Source organism: Anser brachyrhynchus (genome assembly GCF_964034855.1).
Source record: "Anser brachyrhynchus genome assembly, chromosome: 2".
NCBI lineage: Eukaryota > Metazoa > Chordata > Aves > Anseriformes > Anatidae > Anser > Anser brachyrhynchus.
In genome coordinates, this window is record NC_137695.1 from 107,700,658 (window position 1) to 107,728,094 (window position 27,437).

Genomic DNA, 27,437 nt, shown 5'->3' on the forward strand with positions numbered 1-27,437 from the left:
TTAGAAAAGCACAAGAAGTTGCTTGCTTCCCCACATCTTCACCTCCCCACCCTCTGAGCCATGTCTGTTAGGCAGGCAAACAACACAGACAGAGCTGCACAAACCACACGGTTGACACATTTCATGGCTTGGTCCAGGTTAAATCGGCAAAGCAGCTTGACCCAAGTTACAGAGAGAAAAAAAATCACTGTGCTGGTCCAAGTGTTCAGTGATGCAGGAGTGCCAGGGCAAGGGTGCTCAATGTTTATTTTGTCTCAGATATCGAGCAAATTTTGTGGAAAATGAGCATGACTATATTGAAAAGGGGCCATGATTTGTTGGCGTTTTCTGTTCCGTTTATCTTTCATGATACATTTGCTCATTATTAGCATCACGAAACAAAGACTGCTCAAACAAATTTCCTTGTCATAATCCCACATCTTGGGCTTCTTCAGCTATGGAGCACAAGGGTGTACTGCCCTGCACAGTGAAAAAACGTGTGCTCTGTACTTTAACTACTGGATCTCACAACACTGTGAAATAGCTGGAGTACCTAACTCCCTTTCAGAATAGAGAGCACTACTGTCGTCGCTGGTGTTGTTATTATTAGGATGGAACAGAATGTGATCACTCTTTCTGGTATGGACAACTGTTCACAAGGGAGATTGGTGAAAACATGAGAAAAAAGAATGAAAAAATCATTAAACCATGGTTACATCCAAATCCATCCCATGTGAAAACCTGCATTTTTTTTTTTTCGGAAGCATCAGGGCATTAAATGAGAGTTTAATTATTATTGTTTTTTTTTTTTTTTTTTTTCTGGAGTCGGGCATTTTAAAGTCCTGCATCTCACTCAGATGAAAACTCCAGTGTGCATTGTGCTGAAATAAGAGATGAGGTTAAGTAAATTCTAAGCTGGTGAACAATTTCTTTGCATGAATCACTTTCATGAATTGTCATGGAGATACAGGCACTTGGCCTCGTAAGAGACACATTTATCAGCATTAGCAGCATAATGGAAGGCAGGCTTTGAAAGATGATCTCTTGAGACAGCAGATTTCATCATTGTTGTTAGGCCATGTGGACATATGTGCAATTATCTATGGAAACTTCATTTCAGTCTCCATAGCACTGTTGTCTTTCACAAGCACCATTTTGTTACAATTCCTAATAATGGCAACCAAATCCAGAAGAAAACATGACTGATGTTAACTGTTCACCCAGATCTGCCTATTAGAGAAAAATAATAAATTACAAAACTAATTATGGCTCAGCAATCTGAGGAAATGATTTAATTTCTAAAGTACACATCCTTGCACATTGGTGTCTTTTATGTTACTTAGATTAATTTCTCCTCATCCTATTTAAATATATACTAATTATAAATTGTCTTCATTTCAGCTGTTAATACAAAAACAGACAGAGAAGTAATTGATTGTATATTTCTGAATTCAGTCAGCTTTCCTACTGATTCTGCTTGGTGCAGGATGCGACTTTTAAATCTTAAACAGCAAAAAGGTTATCTTACATGGTATTAACAAGACATGGCTAAAAGACAGCCAAAGTTTCTATTAATATTCTGTTTTCAGTGATAACCAGGAGTCAAAAGAAAACTGCAGTCAGTTGACTAACTGAAACTCCCCTCATTGTGTTTCTGGCACCTGTAATGTGAGTCTTCTGTGAATGCAGACAAGATGCATATAACTGACTGCAAGCAGAGCCTCCAGGAGACGGGCTTTTTTTTTGTCTTCTCACATACACACCTCCTTTCCACACTATTACAAAACACATGTGCAAATTACTTTTCTCTTTATAGATCTACCTTGTAAATTAAATATCGCGTTAGAATCTTGCAAAACTCAATGCAGCTTGCTCTGGAGTCACTCTGAATGTAGGTTGCTCTGGTGTAAGATTAAAACATCATCTTTGGTCGGGACTGCACGATACATTACCTTTGTGTTTTCTGTCATCACAAATCAGCTTATCCCTCCTGCTGTAGGCCTCGCTTTTAGGGAAATACAGAGACTACAAGGAAAGTTACGTCCAGACCAGTGCTGCAAATCAGCACTCACAGGTGGGGTGATCACTTTATTTATTCTTTATTTCTTTATTTATCTGTTAAAAGCTTGGAAATAATCACATCCGACATTTTCCTTATTATGTCTTTGTGATCCAGCGTCCTTCTCCATGCTAACATTGGCTGCAAGAGCCCGACAATCAGTGCCACCACCTGCAGGCAGCTGCACCATTCCCGTGATGATGACCAGCCTGCCTGCACACCTCGCCCATGGCTGTGAGCGGTAGGGGCAGCTTCTCCCAGAAGCTTCTCCCAGCTGTATTTCAGTCAATACAAATAGCAGTCACTGCCTCATACTTTGTCTCATACAGAGACAATGCACTGAGCATTTTGAAGCTTTTGAAGAAAAGGGAAGGGCTTCAGTGGATTTGGTGTCAGGCCCCCAATGTTTTTTCTCTGCATCACTGCACAACTCAAACTCAGTGCTTCCATGGAGTTAGCATGTTATTACAGCAGGACAAAAACAGTTAACTATTCTTATAATAGCAGTTCTTTATTGCTAGGCTTTGTCTATGAAAAAAAAAAAGTATCGCATTTATAAGTTTTGTCTTTTGCAAGAGCTGAAACAAACAAGATTTTTTTCATTAAAGAAACACAAGCTTCATAGGAAACAACAGAGCTGATGAATGTTTATCTCGCCTACTAAATATGGATCCCATCTGGAAAGGTGAGAAAGCTCTAGATCTTCCCTGCTTCTCTGCCAGGAAACATGACTACTGAAACTCCCATTCCCCAGACAGCTTTTTTCCAAAGGAAAAGAATGGTCAGGAGAGATTCATCAGCAAGATCTAAGCATGCCAGAAGGGTAGGACCCCAACCTTCATGCATCTGTCCCTCTGAAACTTTGTGTACAGAAATATCAATCATTTCTTGATCAGTTGAAACCAAGTGGAAACAGCAAGGGGGCAAGACCCACTTAAGCAAGTAGAGTTTTGAAATACAAGGCAAACTAAGGTGAGGCCAAATCACAGAAATTAGGAATAGTTTGTTACAAGTTAAATCACAAATGAAGTGAAAGCCAAAAATAAAATAAAAAAGTAAAAAAGAAAAAAAGGAGAAAAAAAGGAGAAAAAAAAAAGGAGAACACAGTCTTTACATGATTCTGTAGGAACAAGAGGCTCAAATCCCAAGGGCTGAAAGCTGGGCTATGGCACAGCCTGACTGTATTTCACATCCAGCATGTGGACACTTTCCTAAAAGGTGTATGTAGGGCAGACTGTCTTGAAAGGAAAGAAGGAACAACAGTGCAAAAATGTTCAGTCATTAATGGTGCTAGTCACTGACTTAAAGGATCATTAAGGATAAATGGGAAATTAATGATTACTGGTAGTGCATATTTGGATGCCATAGCACCACAACTCTGTATAGCACTACAGAGGGATGTTAATGGGGAAAAAAAAAGGCAGAAAGAAAAAACCCAGATTCCTCCCTAAAGAGTCTGCAGTCTAATTTAGGCAAATGTAGAGTGTTGAGATAAACAAATGAAACTTAAATGAAAGAAATGAACTTAAATTCATTATGCGATGTAAATGATGTGATGAGAATGAGGAGCTGATCAAAAACTCCCAAATGTGATATTTCTTTTCTGGCAAGAAGACACAAAGATAGATAGAGACCACCACCATCTCCTCTACCACCACCGTCTCAGGGGACTGCCAGGCAGAAGATGGGTAAGCGTGTTGGGGTTGTGAGTCTGACGACAGGGCAGTACGACCAGCACCCAAGCACCAGGTGAGCACCAGCACTCGCTCCTACCTTGCGCTGGAGAACCACTTTTCTCTGTGTTTTGCCTGGTGCCTGGTACTTTCCGAGAAGCTCCATTTTGCAATTCTGCTGAATAAAAACTTTTTTCTTCAATACTGCTAGAGGCAGGTAAGCACGACTAACAACTCTGCTTTTACACGACTTCAAGACAATTAGTTTCACGGGAATTTACGCTGTGCCCTGCAGTGGATGTGATACTCTCACTAATTTTCATGATGAGCTCCCAGTACATAAAAACACCGGTCTTGCCGTATGTTATACATATCTGTAAGTATGCAGATGCACAGATTTAAAGAATCTAAGTCTGTGGCTGCTTTTCAGTCAAAAAACTTGTAATGGGGATTAAAAAAAAAGACAAAAAGGTTCCTCCGGTTGGCTTGAGTAAGTCAAGCCTTCATTTCCAAAGCTGTTTAGCATTTGGCCTAAGATGTCTCAGTTTAGGTATTTGAACCTCTTTTAGGTATTTAGGGTGGCTGCCCCTGAAAAGCAGCACTTCAAACCTCCCCGGCTGTGTCTGTACTTACCCTCTGAGCCCTACCCCAGGACCCAGAGGCTGCTGGACCAGGTTGGGCACTTGGTATGGTGCACTCTGGTCTCAATCAGCATGTAACTCTGAGCAGATAACCAGGTTTGGAGACTGCTCTGTCTAATGTCCTAGAGTTGGGAGAGGGCTAGGACATACGCTGAAAGGCTAGGACATGTGAGCATGCAAGATTGTTTCTCCATCCTTCCTACCCTAAAGAACTGCTGAAGAAATCTGGACAGCCACTTTCAAACACAAATCCTTTGCTTGCGTGACGTATAAACGTGTGAGTACGGTGTAGAGGTTTTTATTTTTTCCTGGGTGGTTTCTGGGATCACTTCCTCATGTTGTGAGTGGTGCAGAGCTGACCCAGGGCTACCCCATTAATTTTGTGAAGTCCTTTGTAAGGCTTTCAGTGGCAAAGTAGAGCTGCTCCTGTGCTCTTGAGTTACAGTGTCTGGATTTGAGTGGAGAAAGCAAGCACATGAATCCATTTTCTCTGCACTTCTCTGAATTTCCATGAATGAGGAAAGGAAGGACAGTGCCTCCCACAAACCCCAATGGACCTGACCATGCCTTCATGTATCTTCACTCATAATTTCCATGTGTATATATCTCGTAGGTACATCTTACATACTTACAGGAAAACAAACTTTCTGACCTCGGTGATAACTTAAATAATTACTCATAACAGGCGATGCAGGAAGAAAGCCTCGTGCCCCATTTTAAGGTCTGATTCAGTACTCGTCCTCGCTCCACAGGGATGCTCGCTCTGTAGTGCCCCAGGAATGGAGGCTGCAGCCCCCAGGCTGGCCACCCCCACCCCTTCAGCTGCACATGGAGCCCATTTCAAGTGCAGCACGTTCTAATTTATTACAGCTATTATTACGAATCAATGGGATTTTAAGACTCCATCGACTCTGAGAAAAGCCATACGTCTCGGTTGCATGCACCGAGCCTGCCAAAGGGGCAGCAGGGGAAGCTCAACCTTTCTTTAGCGAAGATAATGATGCCACTCTTGGCTCCTTTCACAGGGAGATGAAACACTATCCCCATCTCTCTGTCTATAAACAGTAACTGTGTGGGTACTGGGAAAGGCTTCAACTCCTACCGTCAGCACAAAGAGCAGAGGAAACAGTGCAGAGCGCTTTCCTGAGGAGGACCAGCCCAGAAGACTTCAATAAAACCAGTGTCCAAAGGCAGACAAAGGGTCCAGCTCGGGCTCTGCCCTTTATCCGAGCAGGGGGAAGCCCGCTGTCACGAGTGGCCCACCTGATGTGACAGAGGGCGAGCCCTAGCCTGCGGCACGGGCCTTGCTGCAGCCTGTGAACCGTGCTGGCTGCTTCGCCTCTTGTTAGTGCAACAACTTGGGCACCACGTACAAATTTAGCCAGTCCCTAAACTGTGATCCAATTACTTTGTGAGGAAAGGTCATTTTCTCTTCTCGTAGGAAACCGTCTGCCTGGCCCTGCTGACAGTGTGCACAACGAACCCGAGACGCTGCGTGGTTTGGAGACCATGCTTGCGTCCTAAATTGCTTCTACATTATCTCTGGGAGGTCTCAGTAGATTAAGGCCTAATTGCACTCTAGTTAATGTGCCCGATGGCCCTGTCAACACCCATAGAAAGAAATTTTGAGTTCAGTCATGTGATTTTGCTACAAATTGCACGTTCTTGAAAACCGTACCTGGGTGAGTGTTTTTTTTTCTTTGTGCATTTCTCTGCTGCCTCTTCTCTTCAGGGAACTCTGAAACAGAAGTGTTGCTGGGTTATTGATAAGCTAAGCACAAAGCCCGCAAGTTTGGCAGAGCTCACTGCCACAAAACTAATTGAGGAGAAAGTGAGGATATTCTCCTGAGCAGCGAGGGATTTAATTTTTGTTATTAATCACTGAGAAAACAAGATGATCAGGGCCTTGTCACTGGATTTTCCGATGCACAATATTTCCCACACACAAAACAGAAAGGAATAAAATCAGTTAAAAGTTCACAGAGGCAAAAAAAAACCCTTTTCTTCTCCTCTGGACCACCACAATTTTTGGCAAAACTTTCTTTCAGTATGGGGCAATGATTTATGTTTGATTAATCCAGGGCAGAAGTCCAAGAATGTTACTTACAGTGGATGTGAAACACATTGTGGAAACCTCAGAGGAAAGCACCACAAAAAAAGGAAGGTCACGCACATTAAAGCTATGTGGCATAACATTGTTGGTTAGTCCTTGCTAGCAAACACACAAGGAGCCCAGATAAAAACCAAGAAAAGAAAAAAGTCATTCTCTTCATGTATTTCAGAATTTACTACAAACATTTGATTTGATTAGCATTGCAAATCTTCACACCACTTTATAAGCACTTTTTTAAAGACACAATTTTACATTTAAGACGTGGAAATGATGTCATCACCCCTGCTCGGTTTTCCGAAACCTCCCACCCTCAAATGGAAACGCACAGCTTTCCTCAGGAGGGGCAGGTGCAGCACAGCCACCTTACTGGTATTTGCACTAATTCTCTCAAGCTTGTGTTTCAGGACCAAGCTCAAACCAGTGTGACCTGGATTTATTTAGAAATGGCAAAAATTTGACTTGCGTAGGTTGAAGTATGTTAAGTACCAGAGGAGAACAGCAGATGTTAGGCAAAAAAGCAGGAGGCTGGAAACTACAGAATCGTCTGAATTCAAAGCTGGCTGCACTGCTTTGTTGGCACCCAGAGCTTCAGCTTCCCTTGAACCTGCCCCATACACACAGGAGAAGGAAATATTGGGTACTTCAACCAGCAGTGCCTCCCCTTCTGCCAGCTCCAGGTCCCTTTTGCAGTGGTTTAGGCCACTGCTTCTAATATGGCTCTCAGGGGCTTGTAGCACTTTTGGGCACAGAAATTATTTGGCATGCTTACCCCTCCAACAAGCAACACAGCGGGCTTCGGCACAACCCAAGAGAAAACAGTTGTTTTTTTTTTTTTCCTTCAAGAAAGGCAAAGAAAGCCTGAAGGGTGACAGTCCCTAATGAACAACCCAATGGCCTCTTTCATTGACTACTTCTATTTATATTTGCTCTATGACAGACAATTGCCAGCTGAGGTGAACCCAAAGCTGTCACAGGTTCACCCACACTGGTGCCAGCTCCTTCATCCATGGAGCAAAATACCCCTGTCTGCACCCTACCTTAGCCCAGGGCTGCACCGCACATCTTCAGGATGCATGTGGAGCTTACAGGTGCGTAAGCGAGGATGCAACCTTGTACTCCTGAGCTCAGCTAGGCGCAGTAAACGGTCTGCAAAACTCCAGCCCAGGGAAGAGGAAGGGGAAGGAAGGAAGGAGAGGCATACTGCTAATTAATTAAGCCCATTCTCATGCCTGGCCATCAGCTGGTGGAGAACACGGTGTGGGCTCAGGGACACAGACACATACCATGCAAATCTAAGCAAAAGCTTTCCGTGCCTCTGTTGTTCCTGACTGTTAAGCTATGCGGCTACTGCGAATTATAATTATGGCACGCTAAGACAAATCTCCTCTTCTGGTCTTTGTTATACACAGTTAAGTAGTTAAAACCCATTCATACGCAGCACCATATGCCCAAGACATACTACAGTTTGTTTTTGCTAATCTGCTCTCTACTTTAATCTCATGAATTCCTATAACTAATGAAGCTGAGTAAGAGATACTTTTTTTTTCTGGATACTGAAACAGTTTAATGAAAAAAAGATTTTAAACACTGCAAACATCATATGAAAACCTGTTACACAAGTTTAGCCAGGATAAACAGTTACTGTTTCCCCTTTTTCTGTTTTCAGTGTGGCATTATTCTGGAAACAGAGATGCAACTGCAAGCAGCCACCAGCCACGGTACCTGCCCTGGTACACAAGACGGGTCAATACAGCTAAAAAGCTGCAGGTACAGCTCTGCCCTCATATCCATTGCTCTTCTGTGTGACTTCAAGCAAGAGTACCACAAACGAAAGGATGTCATCTGGTTGTTGCATTCAATTAGCAAGCCCTTGGTGTCACGGATGAGCCTATCAGTTTCTGCAGAGGCCTCCATGCACTGCTGCAGCATATCAGTACCAATCATGCTGGAGATGCAAAACCTTCTGTCAAATCCTAAAAACTTCTTGCTTTTACTAAGACAAAAAGCTACAGTTGGAAGCATCCAACCTGAGAAGCTAGGAGGATGGTGGGTTGTGGTGTGCGACGGACAGTAATACAGCCTTTGCTCAGTTACAAGGAAGAATACTTGGAGAGTAAGGGAAATGGAAATAAAATATAAGTAGGAAAAATGCATGACATGATGAGAAACAGGCAGGTAGTGATCTGGCTTTGGGAGCTGTAAACTCTGTTTCTTGCTGAAAAAATGGATTTCACAGATCCAGAGTAACAAGTGTTTAACATAATGCCACAGGACAGGGCCTCGCTTTGTGCATTTTCACACCGACCTGCTCGGATTTGCATAACAGCCTTCTGATCAGTGCTGGGCTGGGAGATGGCTCTGTATTTCCATAATGCAAGGACTCAACTTTAGGCTGACTGCAAGAGAAAGACTGCAATATCTACCTCTGGCAGCTATCAGTGGACGATAGGGAGAAACCTCCGCTGGTCAGTGCAGGACTGGAAACAGAGGGATGACCACGAGGGGCTACCCAACCAAAAAACCCTATACGAGAGCAATGAAAGATCTCCAATGCACCACTGTGGGACTAGGCTGCACTTGCATGGGAAACGCCAACCAATATAGCTGATATTTCTGTAGGACTGAGGGCAGAGGTTGCCACTGCAAAAAGAAATAGGTGGAAGGCACCACAGGCCTAAGTGATTTAAAATTAAAAGTGGTACAGCAGAGGAGCATTTCTCTTTGATGTGCAGGAAGGTGGTATCAGAAGCTGATATGAATTAATGCTGCGAGGAACATTTCTGTGCTACCTTTTATAATCAAGAGACCAACCAGAGTTGGCCATCTATTAAAAAGTATCTCTGTGGTGGTTGAACAAGACTTTGTTAGTCCTTTGGTTAACATCGGTGTCTCAGGAAAGAGGTTACTCAATGAATATTAATAAATTGCCTGGTGTTTTAAAAGTTAAACTTCCCCAAAAGATCATTGGATGTAGTGAGTACAGTATTAACAGCAGGAAGAGACACAATTATTTCCACTTTCCCAGAAGCCTAGCGATGACAGGAAGAGACCATTTTCATCTTTCAGTGAACTCTAGTTTTAGCAGATCTGAGAAGAGTGCAGCAAAGTGAGCAATGAGAGCAAGGAGAGAGTGCGACAACACGTGGGGGACAGCAAGGGGTAGTCAGTACACTGGAATTAGAGGTTCAGTAAGACGTTGAAATAAAGCTTGAGCTAAGAGGAATCATGAATGTCAACATAAGATATGACCCTAGTTTTAACACTGAGGTAAGCACTGGGAAGGCTGCGAATAGAGCTGTGGACAGGAGGCAGGCTACAAATACTTGGAAAAAAAAGAAGAGAGAATTTAGAGCCTGTTGGAGCCACTGGCCTGCCATTTTATTCACTGCTACCAAGAGGAGCAAGTCATTTTGGGTGCAGTCTGGCATCTGCAGGCAGGTGTGGGCTTGCTATCATATGTGCATCAAACTGAGCCTGCAAAATCAAGTAGTTGGCCACTGAAGTGACAATGTCTGCAACGTGAAAACAGAGGCTGGCTTGGAAAGCCTGGCCCGAAGGCCACTTCTGCCACTGTGATGTGTGAAGAACTATGCACGAGCGCTACTCTGGCTTATGAATTGTATAAATAATGTTCTCTCCCTGCGCAATGATGGCTTGCTACTGATCGCTTTGAAATGGATTATCACAAATTTCATTTGCATTCATTAGAAAATACTGCCTGCGAGAGATCTGACAGTACTTCAAAAAAAATACGCATGAGTGACCAAACCCACTTCCTCTAAATACACCAGTAGATTACCCGGGCTGCTTTCAGCTTACTGATGTCTGTAAGGTAAAAGCTTAAGAGTTGCATGTTGGCATTCCCCAGCGAGAGCTAACTTCAGATGTTGAGCCCCCTCAGGTCCAGCAATGAGCAAAACATCCAGTGAGACGTAACCTCTGCCCCACAGCATGTGGATGACTCTAAAGCCTGGCCAGTCTACCGACCCCTTCACAGCAGTTACACCCCGCCAAGCACCAGTGATTTAGATGAAGCCAACTCTGCTTGGCATGAATGTGAGTCAGAAGGAAAACGGGCCCACTCGCAACATGCTATCAGAGGGGGGACTTATCCCCACGTAATGTAAAGCAGTGTTCGTTAACTGCAGCACTAATTGCTGCTCAGGAAGGACTCACTGCTGATGTTTTCTGGGCACCGTGCTGGACCACAGGGGAAGGTTATGGCAGAGGGTGACAAAGCCAAGGGACACTACTCTCAAACCACTAAGGAGTAAACTCTTTAAAAATGCCCCACTGTGCACCTATTTCCCAGTACTGCTACTTATCTATTTGAAAAGGAAGCATTTCCCATTTCTGCAGCAACATACTTCTTTGTAATGGTAGGATAGGGTGGCTTCCACTCCATCTTAAGGCCTGATATATCTCTAAATACCAGGTGTACAACTGGAATTTTGCTTAGCTGCCATCCCGCACTTCCATACTACACTGGCCACTCAGTGACAGCACGGCGTCAGGTTTTCCATGTGGGCTGTCATACATATCTACGGGGTGGAACTGGAAAATACAATGAAATCCTAATCACTTTTCAATTGCTGTAGGCCCTTGAAAAGAGTATCTCACCAAGCCCTGATAACACAGGGCTTGACGCAAGCGATCGGTATCTGCATTCATCCCCATGTGTGTTTCATTTACTGGAAACCTCTAAATGCGGTGATACTCATCATTCACATGACCTAGCGAAGCAGGCCATGTCTGAAGTATCATAAGCATTGCGGTTCAGAATAAAAGCCACCCCTTTTGTAAAAAAAGCAGCAAAGCAGAGCAGCTTTCAGCACCAGCTTAAATTTCCCTAACCATTCTTTACCCTATTGTGCTAAGCTTATGAATGGGGGCTTTGGAGGAGTCTCTTTCTTTTGCCTCTTACTACCAGCGCACGGCATCAGTTGTCTCTCGCGGCTTCCCAGCGCCTCTTGCATGTGGACTGATCCCCTGGTGATACCAGCTGGAGGGGTGTTTGCAAATAATTCGGTGTGACAGATCGGGGAGGTGCTGCGGAGGGGAAGCCCGGAGGCCTGGCTGCCGAGAGGGCAGCGTGTGGGATGGGAGAGGTGGCTGGGCCACCTCAAAACAGGCTGCTTCCCTTAGTATTTGCCCTGTGGAGGTTGACGAGGGGACCTGAAACCAATGTAATCAGCTATAACAATATGGTAACTACTAAATTATCATTATAGTAATAACAGGTAAGCAGTTATAGCACAGTGATGTAATAGGCGTTATTAATACAATAACTGAAATCCTGCAACAGACAGCTGAGATCCCAAACTCTGACTGGTGTCATTGTCTTATGCACTACTGCTTTTGTTAATAACTTCTTAAATTCATTAAAATGTATTTTAAAAGTCCCTGTGTGAAAGTCCCTCTTTGTTTGGACATAAGATACCCAAATTACATCACACCTGCCACAATATATAAAGGAAATTTTAACATGCCGAGACCAGACCAGCATCAGCTGAGCCTCAGCCGCTGAGCATCGCCCTGCCCCTGGCCCTGCAAACGGGACGTGAGCCACATCAGCTTGCACCCTTTTGCAAAGAGCTCATTCAGGAGCAGGGGCATAATCCCAGAGGTATGTGCTGTGCTGACGCTGACTGAGCTTGCTGGTGTTACAGTGCAGCAGGCAGCCCGTGAAAACGTGCCGGGTGCTGTACACACACACAGACAGAGCTGCCCTCTCCTCCTGTGTTCCCTGAAAAACACTTTAAAACCCAAATCCTTTATGAGGGGCTGCAGCAAGTGTCCTGCTGTCCTGTTGCAGGCCTTCCACTGGGAGCAGCTGAGCAGCAGTCAGCCAGGGCTGGATTTACGACACTGCAGGGGTAGTGCTCAGAAAGGGGACTTGGAGTTTACGTTTCCGAAGGAAGACAACATAAGAGCATTTACTGCTGATCAATGCACACGTAGCATCACATTTCCTGTAACAGTTGATCTATTATTGGCATAAATGTGTTTTTTTTTCAGAAGACTGGAACAGTGGTATGCACACGGAGACAGCAACCTGCTCTCCCAATTGCTTGCAGAGATAGACTTCATCCTTTCCCTGCCACCAAGAGCATTTGAAAGTGATGCTACATAGCTGATGGTCCCAGTTTCTGAACAGGTTTCAGTGCACTGGAGAAGCAAAAAGTTGAGTTTCAGGGTGATGAGGTGAAGCAGAGAGCTGTGGTTTGGACCATGCTGTTAAAGGAGAGGAGGGGAGCCGGGTGAAGCTCCAAGCTCTTACAGGGTTGGGAGGTTACTGCAGCAATTTACAGTACCAGGAGAGGGAGAAAACACACAGCTCTGAAATCTCTGTAGTGCCCAGGGTATAGGTGTAAAGAGAAAATTGCACAGAATTGGAAAAAAAAAAAGAGTATTTTTAGAACTTTTAGCAGAGAAAGATATACAAAGCTGTGCAGCATCTGCACTTTCTGTACTAATGGATCAACAGCTATAGGATTGTCTTCGTCATTGGGGATGGAAAGAATTTTTTTCCATGAGCAGACAACTATAACTACAAGTACATTCAGTCGCCCCTGGATTAGAGCAACTTGCTGTTTCTATAAAGTATTAAATAAAATTCTAAAGAAACAGAAAGATTAAAGGCCAACTGAGATGCTCTCCAGTGAACATGGCCCAGATAGGCCTTGTAATCCTCTGTTGCCCATCTATTATTTCGCACTGCCCTCAGAAAAAGGGTTTCTATTTTTCATCTAGATATAACAAAAAGATGGTAAATGCATGCAGTTGTAACCGATGACAATTTTGACCCTCAGATAAGTGTTACCTGTAACACCCATTATATAACCACCCTATATAACATCCAATGCACGTAACAGTTTACCGACAGGTGATGCATCACCCCAAAGACACGCATATTCAGCGTACCATGGGAGTAGTCACAGTTCGAGCACAAAAATATGAGTTCTCAAAGAAAAAACAAGGCCATCAATTATACAAATAAAATTCAAGCTTAAGTTACCATCACAGGAGAAAAGTGTTAGGCTACCTAGGATCCCAATTTCAGCTGGAAATGGCCAGTAGGGAAAGAAATTATTAATTAGGAGAGATGGTATAATTGCAAAATCCCCATTTTAAGCTCTCTGACCTCTCGGAGCAGCTCCTAGGGAGGTGTACGAAAGTGTGGGGTGGGATAATGCTCCTCGGTCTGCTCTGTAGATCCTGCCCAAGACACTCAGCTTTCCCAGCCCTCCCCAGCGCATGGGGAGCTGATCTCTGGGGGAATCAGCTCCTGCCCATGGGAGGAATTTGCTGCTTCATCTTTACTGGTATTCAGCCCTCCCTAGCTGCATCCTACGTGGGGCCTAGCTGCTGTACTTCCTTGGGATACAGACTTCCTTACCAAACATAACATTTTATCTGCAGGCAAAACAGAAGAGAAGACGGAAAGAGGATGACCCGCTCATACTCCCTTGAAACCACAAGATTAGTTTTACCAGTCCAGACCACTCCAATAGCAACAACCCCAGGCAACAACCTTTATTCAAGCAACATATTGATTTTAGGATACAGGAATAAGAGACTTGGATCATCGCCTCTTATATTAAGTTTTTGTATGAATCAGACATCAGAAAAATTGACTAGGACATCTTTGCTCAGACACATGCTTTGTCTCCTTGCTATGTATTACTCCTCTGTTTTGTTTAGTCTAATTCAAAACATCCATTCCCTGCGTGGGGTGAGCTGCTGGCACACAACTGTGGCTGGTTTTCAGGAGATTCTTCTGCTTAAGAAACCTCATGCCCTCCAGAAACTGCAGGCCCTGCTAGAGCAGTGCAGGAAAGTCACCATAGCCAGGACCAGCCCTGGTCTGAGGCAGCAGGCAGCAAGGGATGGCATCTGCAATGTGCTAGGCTGCTCGGGAAACACTTCTTCTCCTATTTCCTAACCTTTCAATTGACTGATTTTGTAACCCTAGTCACGTTTTACATGGTATTTTTATTATGATAATTATTATGATAACAAACGAAGAGTGACAGCACTTGGTTTTGACGACTTTCTCTCAAAGACTATAAAATTATGCCCTTTTCTTTGCACTTTTATGTACCTGCTGTAAAAGGCACATTTTGCTGAGAATATGTATGTTTCTTCAATGAAGCGGAAAAAACCCACTACAGCTATCTGGCTTGTGATGCTGCACACCCAGGCTCAAATACAGAATGAAATAAAAAAGCTGAGCAGCACTGTTGCCTTCACAAGATCCTGACAGTTGATGCCAGCTGCTGTGTCCTAAGGTTGAACCACGCACCAAAATACATAAATTACAGGGAAGAACTCAACTGATCCCATCCGCACGTTGTATTGATGCTGCTGCCTAGCGAAAGAGGTGTCTGAAGACGATTTGAGACGCAGCTTCTGAAAAATAAATTTTAGACAGTAACTCCAAAGTCCTTCTGATCTCTGGGTACTTGGCATGCTGAAGTACATCAGAGCAGGAACATCCTCATGTGTTTCGTATTTGATTTGCCTACTACAAAGAACCTCTTCATATGTGGAAAACCTTGCAAAACACTCAGGAAGAGTGAAGCTGCAATGGCGTGCGCCTGCTGGGGAGTGCAGGCTGAGAAAATATTCTGGGGAAATACCTTTTTATTATACTTATTGGCCCAAAAAAGCCAAAGAGGCGAGTTTTTTTACTATAAATCAGCACATGAAGTACAGGGATTTAACCATATACAAATAGCTAAGTAACAGATTCTACTGAGGAATATACTTCTGTGCCAAAATCACACCAAACTCCATTTTCAACGGTTTTTCATTAACTTCAGCAAGTCTTGGACTAGGGCCTCAGGCAGTGCAAGCTGAGCCTCTGAAACTGAAGCTTTTAGGAGACCAGACGACATGTCGCAGATGCTGCAGACAGGTATCTAATGGTCACTGGTCCACGACTACCGTCGCGCTGCTGTGATTAAAAGTAAGTCAAGCAGGGATGCCTGATAGGAGGACATCACCAAGTCACGTCACGAAGCCCTGCTAAGCCCATCAGGCAATAACACAAACCGGAGTTTGTTTTGCCAAGCCTGAAGAAACAGCAAGTGCAGATTCTCTGGGGGACCTGATAACCTTTCCCCTCTTATCTCTGACCAGCCACCGGCCATCTCGTGCCAGGCATGGTGGTGCTGCAGGGATGTTGTGCTGGGTGCTGCCCCAGCACCCCTCTTCCCACAGGGTCACCCTCACAGGGGTCCCCAACAGCAAAATTACACCCTGCTGTGAAGCAGAGGCATCCGAGCCCCATCGATGGATCAGCTCCTGACCTGAAACATGGCAGCTCGCAGCAAAATAGGATATATCCTAGCCCAGGAGCAGAAGATTAATGATGATGAATAACACGTATGTGTTAGAGTGAATAATGGCAGCCTGCTGGAGGGACTGCCAGAGACCTGCAATTTTTTTTCAGATCATTATTTCTCAGATGACAGAAACTACTGAAATGGGAAATTCATGCACTTTTCATTTTTCTAATTGAAATGCAAAAACTGTTTCTCTCCACCACTGAAGTCATTGGTCACTCTTTTCTCTCTGCATCTTCATCCGTCTGGAAAAAACAGCTCCTTGCAGGTAACCTGCTTCTCAGCTGAGAGCCCACCCTATCGCAAAGGGTGCCACAGTGTCAGTGCTTAAAATAAGAGCACTAACAGTTCCCTTAATGATGCCCACAGAAGATAAGCAGCCAGGCGCTGCCCCTGTCCCAAGCACTCCACGTGCTGTGGGGCTGGACCAGGGGCAATGCTGGAAAAGTTCTTACTGACCACCCCAAATGCCCCGGACAACACACAATTTCCCGGTTTGGCTTCATTATTTTCTCTTTATTTTGCATGTAACAAATAAGAATTTTGAATGCATTTTCATTTACATGGGAAAACCTGAGAAAGCTGTTTGGGCCCCAGAAGGAGACCAAGGAACTTTAAGCAAAAGTAGATCTAGAGTTAGACAAAATAAAATTCTAATTGAGATAATTATTTTAATGACTTAGAACTAAAAATCATTTGGATGAGTCCTCTTCAGGCTTTCCTTATTAATCTCCCTGTCAACATAAAGCCGGCATGCCTTGACCAAATTCTCCCCTTATAACAAAAACTAAAAGGAAAGCTTGTGGCAACCCTAGATTCTAAGAGGTATAAAGTATCAAGTTTAATAGAAGGCATATGCTTACTTGAAATACCCTCCCACATTAAAGTAATAAAATTACTCATGCTGTAGGAATAACAAACCTTTGATTCTGACTGGTGCTTAAAGAAGATAATTTGTTTTTTCCTTGTTTTCTGTACAGCATCATGCATCTGTATCATTGTATCACTTGTTGCTACGATTCCAATAGTGACTTGCAGACACTGCAAGATGAAATCAGTAGGCTCTACACCCCTTTTAAACGATTCGGCAGGGATTCTCTTTGAAAACAAACTTTTCAGAACATCACTCACCAGTACTGAGGCATAAAATAAAATAAAAATAAAATAAAATAAAATAAAATAAAATAAAATAAAATAAAATAAAATAAAATAAAATAAAATACAACCACTATCCCCCCAAATAATAACAATAATAAGAAATCCAAAATTCAATAATCATTTTTATTTCTACAGAGCAACGTGACTATATAGTATTCACAGCTCCTTAGGCTTAAAAGCTGTGCTGCACGCACTAATGCAAGTGGTTCATTGTTAGTCATGCAAGGCATCCCACTGGCCTCTCTTCAGTGAGGGCTGCAGAATCACAGCCCTATTATGGTCAGGCCCAATATTTATGCACACTTGTCAGATTTCACACGGCCTGTCTGAATGACATGCTCTCTTTTGGCCCTGCTTTTCTCCTCTTTAGGCGCTTCTTTCTTTCCTTTGCCCTCTAATGTCTACGTTGCTTTTCATAATAAGTGTGAATTTAACCAGGGAGCCTCTCAGCAAACTCGCATATACTATTTCTCAGTGTTCACAGGGAATCCTAGACATATTCATTAAGACCCCGGGCAAAATATTCGGTCACACAATGAACCTGCAGTGGAAGGACACTTGCTGGCAAGAGCTAAAGAGCTGAGCGCAGGGTAAGAGCTGAGGCAATGGAAGAGACTTTTCAAACTTTGCAATTACAGACTGGAAATAGTAGCCTGAAAATACTCCAGGCTACCAGCTGATTGCACTTCTACGAAACGCTTTAAAAAGCAGCTTTGAAAAGCTTTCCTCTGATTCAACTGCTATTCCTCCAAAGTTTTTCTTTTCAAACACTGCTCCCCGTAGAAGCCAGGGGAGGCAGATTTTCCTAAGAATAATAAGGCTTTGATAGCCAAAGCGCTGGACACCGGCCACAATGCCAGGTGTCCCCCTGGGCTGCACAGAGGTATGGACGCCTCCACCACTGTGGCTGCACTAACACGTTCCCGATGCAGAACGGTATTTCTGGATGTATTTCACAGCAAGAAGCTGCACAGGGTCTAATGCGGGAATAATCCGCAGAAGCAGTGTTTTCCTTTCGGCTGGATTTTAACAATGAATGCAAATGCATATAGGCTTTTATAGGATGAATGTTTCTATTCAAATCCTTGGATTCAAAAGCCTTTTTTTCTCAGCCACTGATCATGAAAACCTAAAATCATGAGAACCTAAAAAACAACCCGTCTCTTTCCGAATCAACATCCCGGCTACAATCGTGCGATAATGTCACCTAAGGGGTTAGTCTTTAAAATCATCTCTTTTACTTGGATATTTCACTTGCCTTTAAGTGAAAACAGAGTAATCTCAGTGTAGAAAATCCTGTGGTTTTGAGGTGTTTCTTAGGACACTAGCTTGAAAGTATCCTGTCAGACGGCTGCTCCAGGTTAGAGAGAGGCTGCCATTTCCACCTCTTCTGGAAATTTTTAAGTTTGCACTTTTATTTCCTTATAATCCCACCTTTGCTCTCCTCTTTGGCAATGTGCCATGAACAGGGAGATCAGCTGAAATTTCAGAATCCACTCAAGTCTCTTTGTCCTTTCCCACATGCTACTACCAGCGCATTACAGTACCTCAAACAAGAAGGGATAACTGGCAACAAAGTGCTCCAGAGCCTGGAGTGCTGATGTAAATTTGTCCAAACCACAGAAGTTTTACACCCTACTATGCTTGGATGTTTGTGCATACGTGCCTGGATCTTTGTGCAGAGCTGTAAAAAGTTGCTAAATGAAGAAAAAAAAATTAAATAGATTTTTCTCTTCTTCATTACAATTGGATATTTATGATGCAAACACTCCCTAAAATATGCGGGCTTTCTTGAAAAGCCTTGAAGAGGCTGCACAGTCAGCAGAGTCCAAAAGTTCAGTTGTAAAGGTCAGCAGACATGTAGAAAAAGAAAGAAAAATGTCCTGGGACTATCCCCACTTTGGAGCAGAACAAGTGGATTAATTTGTGAGAGAAATCACAATTTAGGTTTCTTTAAAGCTCCACTTCCACCCCATACAGACAGATCACTGAAGCAGCAGATGCAAGCACACATCTGTGCTTGCAAGAACACCAAGTTCTAGTTTAGCACCAATTTTTGCACTGCCTAATTTCTGGACTGCAGTTTGCCCACATATGCATCTCACAGGATTGTTGCAAGGATTAAGTCTTTGCCAGGATTAAATATTTAAATCTGGGTTTGAAATGTTCTGCATATTATACGTAGAATAACAGCTGTCATTAAGGTCACTTGGTGATTTTCCAGGCAATAGAAACTGAAAGATCAGCTGATAGCTATCATGTAATATCTTACATTGCATTTAGAAAAACTATTATATTTGGATAAAATTTGTGCATAATTTGGCATAATTTAAAACACAGGCAGGTATTACAAATAAATGTACCTCAGCTGATTTCACAGTTCCACAAATAGCAGTCATAATTTATTCTTCATTTCCCTTTGCTGTTACCACACACTGCAAACACATATGTCATTTCACGTTATGGCAGCTATCCTGGAAAAGAGCCAAATTCAGCATTGGTGCTAATAGGTGCAGCCTGGCATAAGCCAGCCATGACACAGATGCTTCCAACAGAGATGAAGTCGGTTCAGAGCTCTGTCGAGCCAGGAATGTGCCAGTTTTACATCCGTATGATGAATTTGTGCAATTCTGCTCCCCTATTTAATGCTATACTGCAGATTTCTTGAAGACGGAGAACTAAATCAAAGGTGGTTGTGTAGAGAAAAGGCAAAAAAATGCAGTATGGGTAAGATTTCCTGCAAAAGTCAACGGCCAGGGTTATAGCTCTGAGGGCCTACTTCCGGACTGACCCTACAAAAGGGCCCTTCCCTTCATCTGGAAGTGGATATAGTCTATAGTGGATAGCCTAGCCTGGGAAAGAAAAGGTCTATGGTCTGGAAACCCACATTAGGGAAGACTCCAAGAGGAGATCAGTTGTAAGGTCAACATAGCGACAAAGGCAAGAGCGACCAGGGACTTGTGTAAGTGAAGAGTGTGGCATGACAGCAGCAAGAACTATCTGGCAGTAGGAGACATTAAACACCTAAAATAGCCTTATATTTGGAAATAACACTCTCACCAACAATTACCTAGGCTACTTAGGGTCCTCCACCACTGCTGCTGAGCTGGTCCATAAGCAGACTAGCTGCCCCGTGTCCTACCAGTTCTTCCAAGCCACTTCTGGAGAAGCGAGGGAGCGCATTATTCAACCACGTCGTTTGGTAGGGAAATGTGCCGTCTCTGCTCTCTGCAAACGCCTGTAACACGCCGTGTAATCTCCACATCACAAGAATAGCAAAACGCTCTTCCTTCTTATCCGTGGACCAAAGTCTGACATCAATCCCACGCTGGGCTGGGCCCTCGAAGCTCTGGGTGGATTCCCAGGGGGTTTCTGCCTGGGAGTTGATTGATTAACCTCCTCCCACCTGACAGAAGGAGGTGGATGGACGCCAGTGGCTCTGAGCTCTCCTGAATGCTGCGCAATCACAGGATTCAATTTAAAGTTCCTAAAGACCAGCAGTCAGCCCCCCAGACACTGATCTACCAAACAGTAGGGTGCTCAGCTACAGAATAAAGGAAAAGAGGGAGAGGGCCTTTCAGGAGTCTCTTGCTAATGAGTGAACCATCTGTCTGTCTTCTTTGTGAAAACTGGCTATTTATTCTGACATTTCCTTTTCCCCAAACACATTCTCTGCTGATGACCTTATTATTTTAAAGTAATGTAATTTAATTTTAATGCTAGCACTTGTCAGAGTAGAAAAAAAATAGCACTGAAGATATCTGTAGCTATCTTAGCAACTGGAAAAATAAAAATGTGCAAGGCCAATAAGATAAAACAGATGCAAACTATCCAAGCCATGAAGTCCTACCACAAACAAGCCTCACTGGTAATAATTACACTCATTTAAAGAGAACCATGGCCACAGCTGTGAAATGAGTGACCAATGCTGAATTCTTCATATGGGATCATTCTTCTATCACAAATGAAAAAACGCTGAATATAAATTAGAAAAACTGTTGGCAAAAGCTTATCATAAATACATAAACTGGGACAGAGTCTCCCTAGTCTGTCTTACTCAGTTTAGGTCTCTCAAAGGAATAGGTCCATTTCAGGACAGCAGACTGTCCTTGAATGCCTGTAAATGTGAACACCATTTTAGCAGAAATGTAAGAAGAGGATATGGAGACTAATCAGGTTGTCCGTCCATCTTCTGGTATCATGTCTCTGATACAGCCAACACCAGCTGTTTCAGAGAAATGGGTAAGAAGCCTTGTAGAAAGTTAATAGGGATAGCCTACCCAGCAAGGAAGTCTCCTTACTTGCTATTCTTACTGGCTGTAGACTACTTTCAGATCTCAAATACGAAGTTTTATGGCCCTTTTAGGAATTTCACCTAAGATTAATTGTCTGTTTTCAAGCAGTGCCATTACAATCCCAAATACTAGCAGAGAGGCAACGTCTATGCACTTGTGGCAGGTATGAATACTCAAATGTGAAAATACTAAAATGTGAATACTAAAATGTGAAAAAAAAAGAAAAAAGAGTAAAATGAATGGCAAAATGTGGGCTGAGTACACATGAGTGGCTTTTTTGGATCCACACACCTTATGATCTGTTGTCCCAAATCGGTAACTCAGACCTCAGAAGTGAATTCAGGGAGGGCTGTTTTTGTTCCATCCCCAAAGATGGGATATAACTTGATAGCATCTCCCCGACCTCCTTTTGATGTTCATCTGCATCTCAGCTGAACCCAGATGATCTTTGTGCATGGTTTTCTTCCAGGTAATAAACGAAGAACACTGCATTTAGACTCACATTTGGGTTTCAGTGAGGCACACGTTTACCCCAGACAAACAGATTTGCAGAGGAGCTTTGTCAGCAACAACATTTTGTGCTATTTAAGCTGAAGTTCAGACTGCAAGACTTATGGAGTCAAAGAGATGTGTGGAGAAAGGACCAAAACATCTTGAGGCCATGAATGGGGGCTCACAAGAACATACAGCTCATAGCTACATGCAGCCCCTGTTCCTTCAGCCTGACACCTTCCCACCAGCTTTGGAGATGTCTGTGACACACAATGAAAGGAGGCATAACAAGCCCTGATGTCTCTGGGATGCAAACTAGCTGCTAGGGATCAACAGCAGCACATGACATCCAAATGCAGAAATCACCATGGCGCAAGGGCTATGGCTCTTTTAATAACTTTATGCTTAACAAAAGCAGTCCCACACAGCAGGAGGCTGGATCAGACCACTGTATGAACAGGAAGAAGCTGCTCACCCCCGTTTTATATAGTGTGCTAAAGCACTGCTTAATGTTAGCATTAACCAATCTTTTTCTTTGATCAAGCAGCCTAAGACACCTCAACAGAAACTGCTAAAAGCAACCAGACTGGCACAAACTTTTCTTATCCTGATGACTAATGCTTAAGCAACTCTTGTTTATCTCCCTGTTTATTCAAAGCATCTTGAATATGTCCACTTGCATCTAAAGGCACTATAGATAACTGCTCCAACTGAAAAGGGGACTTCAGAAAACATTTTCTTAACATTCATCTGTTCCTCATTACTGCAACTGAATGCTAAGTCTGAACAGATCTGGGAAAACGTACTTCCTACACAGACATTTTTCCCTTATTATTGTCTCTCTAAGTACTGAAAATGCAGCTGAAGGCGTGAACAGCTGCAATAATGGAAACTACAAATAAGCTACTTAGGCAGTAGCGATGCCGGAGTTTTGAGAGAGAACTGATGGAGCAAATTTTCCTGCTCCTCTAAGTAAAGACAATACTTCAGGGGCATGTGTTCTTCAAACGACTGAACACATATTTCTGGTTTTACCATCTAGTAGAAGAGGATAAAGGCCTAACTAAACCTTGACAACAGCCCAGAGTATGTCTTAGCAGTTTTATTCTAGGTTTTTCCTTTGGGGAACTTGAAACTACATGCCAATTTCATTTTTTTTTCATGAAGTGACAGTACCAATGGCAGAGCAACCTGGGAGGGAAAAGGATTAAAGGCAGCCTAATTACCCACTGGAACCCACCACCAGACTGATAATTTTATTTGGTCTGAGAGTGGCTGACCCAGGAATGCCAAGGCTATTACTGTTATAAAAAAGCTACACCTCACAAAATGGAAATATTATAAAACAAAGAAATGAGGGTGTAATGTTATCTGACTGAAGGCTGTATTACAGTAAACTTAAAGACCTGGAGAGGGTAAGAGGAACAATGATAGGTGGGGGAACCCAAGTAATCTTGTCAGTGAAAACTGAGCACAAGGAGCACTCCAGCAAAGAGGAGGATTAAACAGCTGTCCCTGGAGGGGAACCCACAAAGAGCTGGGGAGAAGAAACTTTCCTTCTGGACTGCCATGCAAACTATGGGGTTACTGTCTAAAGGGGCAGTGGGCTTAGTATGGTATGCAGAGGGAAGCAAATTTGGGGGATTGTGTAAAACAGATCCAGTTGGCGGTCTGCCAGCTTGAGAAGATGAAATATCAAATTTTGCAGACTCACCTGCTTAAAACGGGCAGAAAAATAAGTATAGTGAGAGAGATGGTTTCACTAGACAACCCTTTTTTTTTTTTTTTAACTCAGCATTGCTTATACATCTCCACAGATGCGTCCATAAAGGCATAAAGAGCACTACGGCTCTTTATCCTACACGCCCTACTTCTGTGTATTTTATCTACAGGGCTGAATAAGACAGCACAGATACTTTTAGTTACCCATTACAGTCTTTACTAGCTATGCTCAGCTTCACTTCAGCATCTTATTTTGACACTAATGGGCTGCAGTTAGGTTCACCTATTCTGTGCTCATGCTGAGCAAAAGACTTTATCACACAAGTTTCCAGGAATGAAAATTAATTGGAAGAAACAAAATTGAGGCTACTATTTGCATACAGTGAATGGAAAGCATATGCCAGTTTCCACAATGTTGGGCTGGAAATCCCGTTCTGAAGTTTCTGTTCTTCCAGACGGGAACTAAACACAATCCCCTACCTCAGGTTATAACCAGGTTACCTCGGGTTATGAATGTCATTTTACAGAGGGACTGTGAATCAAGAATTGTTACAGTAGGTTAAGAGGATATGTAACTTGAAAGGACTGATTTAACTTGAAAGGGCTAATTGAACCTCTCTCCACTTAATTCATTATTATGGTCAGAATATGAGAAATAACAAGGACTTTACCCATTCTGGCCTGAGAACGGAGACGTAATGTAAGGAGATTTCTCTACATCTGTGTACACTGTACATCTGTATACCACGTAAGACATTCATATAATTGTTCACAGAGTCATTCATAGCATCATAGAGCCATAGAATGGTTTGGGTTGGCAGGAACCTTTGAGATCACCTCATCCCAACCCCCCTGCCATGGGCAGGGACACCTCCCACCAGACCAGGTTGCCCAAAGCCCCATCCAACCTGGCCTCGAACACCTCCAGGGATGGGGCTTCCACAGCTTCTCTGGACAACCTGTTCCAGTGCCTCACCACCCTCATAGTAAAGAATTTCTTCCAAATACCTAATCTAGATCTACCCTGTTTTAGTTGAAAACCACTACCCCTTGTCCTATCGCTACACTCCTTGATAACAAGTCCCTCCCTATCTTTCCAGTAGGCCCCCTGTAAATACTGGAAGGCTACTATAAGGTCTCTTTTTTCACACCTTGGTAAACCGCTGTCTCAAACAGTTGAGAGACTCCTGGAGGCAAGCAAATGTCCCTGATCCCATCCACATGGTCATACTCTAGTGTCCACAGAGAAAAGCACCCTCTGCTTTCCAGCTGGGCTTTCTCACAAGCACTGTCCCTGCTTCTGACCAGGATTCATTTGTTTCTGCTCTTCCTGGACAAGAGCCTCACAGAGTTAACCATGGAAATGGAGCACAAACTATCTAAACCACAGCCACATGGCTGCAAATCTCAACACATTCAGTATATGCAAGCTTTCTGGAACACAGACATAATAATCTCTACCAGAATGTAAAAAAAGCAAATAAATCCAAGACTGAAACTACATTTTTTAAGCTACCATTGTCATTGTGCCGGAGGTCAGCATGAAAATTCTTAGTTTACAGAAGTACTTTATGACTGCTAAATTAAGAAAGATAGTCTTCTAGGGAGAACAATGTAGCAGACATGCTACAGGAGAATCGTTGGAAGATGGAGATTTGCAAACATTGCTCTCCTTTTCACAGTTGGCAATAAATTCCCCTGACTCACATGTATGTAGGAGACCTGCCCACAGTATGAGTCGACACAGAAGCTTTGAGCATGAGTTTATTACGGTCCCTTTCAGGGTATACCCAAAAACAAGTTTGTCTTCTCTGCATAAATCCTCTTTTACATTATACTTATGCTCCACTGTATGTCTCAAGAAAACATTAGAAGGTTTACCATTACTAAAATTTAATTTATACCACTACTGATGGTTTAAAAAACTATTGATTAGCAGATAAAACAGTTAACACAAGCCTCACTTTTAAACTGCAGGGTCTTTATGATGGAGAACCTGGCTTCTGCCTTTTCTATGTAGTGTTTGGGATATTTGGAGGCCACATAAACTGATTCTAAAAACTCTGAAATCAAGGTAATGAAACCTAGCATCTTTTAATGGTCTCTCTGATAGGAAAAGTGTTCCAGAAGAATTTGGGTATAAATATTTCTAACTGGAAGTTTTATCTATAATCAAAACCATTTCTACCTTGAGAGCTCTTGATTTCATCCCTTTCAAATTTTAAACAGGTTTTCACTTCTCTTTTAAATGGGACTTTCACAGGAACAATTGGCTTCAAATTGAAATCTCTATTCTTTGCTTTCATCCTTTCCTTATGAAAAAAATACCATGGAAATAATGCAAATACTGGCCTTCTTGCCATAGGTCAGCATCAGAAAAATCTGAAAGCGTTAACTTTTTGTATAATACTCCTTCTGTCTGCTACACACATTAACATTTGGAATGGAAAATGTTGAAGACCTTCCACCTCCAGTTGTTCAAGAATTTCTTGTTTAGCATCCACTGCATACTGTAACAGATTTGCTTGAATATAGACTAATTTCATCTCTGTGTCCTCAGATGAATACTCTCAGTGTTTGCAAAGGTCTAAGGAATGGGAACGTCAGAATGAAAAGTTTGTTAACAGCTCCGGATGGTTCTCACGCAAGTTTCTCTGTGCCTCTTGTACACATCTCAGTATTCACCTGGAGAAGGCCACACAGAATTTCTCTGCATAGAAATAGAGTGTGTTTCCCCATTTTCTTGTTTTCCACGCTCCCCAAGCAGAGCTCATCACAGCTGGTGTTCAGGTGATACATGACAGCCCAGTGGGGATTTGCCTGCATTCAAGGAAGTCACGTCCCTCAAGAACATACAGGTACAAATACAGGCATCTTTCCAAGCACTTTCACACCCTACAAACTTTTCAAACATATTTTCAAGCAGTAAGTAGTGAGCAGAGGGTCAAAAGAGCCTTGGTGTTGATATCAGTAACTTCCTGCTATTCCATGTCCTTGAATGTTGCCTCAGAGGAATAGCCTGCAAGGAAGTTCAGACATTCAATTTTTTCTGCCTTTTTCAGCTTCTTGGTAAAGCTTTCCCTACCCATCTACTACTTGAATTCCTAATGAACACAAAGAACATGAGTCAGAAGTAGGCATATGAAGCATACCAAATTCCTGAAAAACAAAACTTCATTTCACTACTAACTTAAAGATGTAAGTGATTAATCCCTCATCAACCAACTGAATTCAAAAGGAGGGGTGTGACAAGAAGTGAATACTTCCTTCTTAGGTAGCCGTCAATTTCCAGATCCTCCATGCCACCACCTACTCTTTGACATGTGTGAGCGAGGACTTCTGAATAAATCCTACCCACAAATGGGACCAGAAATCTCATTTCAAGATTGTCTATTTCCAAGCTCCTTGCTACTGCAGGGAAAAGTGATTCCAGCCTGGGCTTGGAGCCATTTTGGCTGCAAACGTTAGCACTGCTCCATCTTCCTGTGCAACAGACATGGGTGAGGGAATAAGCCTCAGGAAGTGCTGCCTCTCCTAACAGAGCAATGCTTCAACGAGGGTGGCATTAGGAGGACACGTTGGATGCCTCCTTTGTGGGGATGGGTGAGGTTCCTGGAGATGTAGCATGCTGCAGGCCTGGTCCCACCAGCACCAACCCACCAGGTGTGCGGCCTCCTGCAGGAGGCATCCTGGTGAGCCCAGGCGAGCCACTCCAGGACCTGGTGGAGTGACAGGCCAGTCAAGGGACCAACCGATGACATTATCTGCTTCACTGGCGTGAAAAGGAATAGGGCAGGCAAGGAGCTGTTGTGAAGCTCTGCCTGGAAACTTGCAGCTTGTGGGAAGCAGCTAAGCACTGCTCTGTTTACTGAACTTAGGTACATCTCCTTCAGTCCTACCTGCTCGTCTAGCCTGAGGAGGTTAAGGAGTAACACCACCGGTCCTTTCTCCTGGT

At 43.2% G+C, this 27,437-nt stretch overlaps 1 protein-coding gene across 5 annotated transcripts in view; it reads right to left on the reverse strand.

The window, feature by feature from the left end:
* The window catches only part of MTCL1 (microtubule crosslinking factor 1), a 103,571-nt gene that overhangs the window by 46,617 nt on the left and 29,517 nt on the right, over positions 1 to 27,437 (reverse strand). For 4 of the 5 annotated variants that reach the window (XM_080579912.1, XM_080579911.1, XM_080579908.1 and 1 more), the window contains exons 4-5: positions 6,031 to 6,090; positions 3,812 to 3,886 (exon numbers count right to left, since the gene is read on the reverse strand). In XM_080579912.1, the coding sequence (XP_080436038.1) occupies positions 3,812 to 3,886; positions 6,031 to 6,090 (135 nt within the window). The remainder of the gene's footprint in view (positions 1 to 3,811; positions 3,887 to 6,030; positions 6,091 to 27,437) is intronic. The other variant, XM_080579909.1, reaches the window with a different exon arrangement.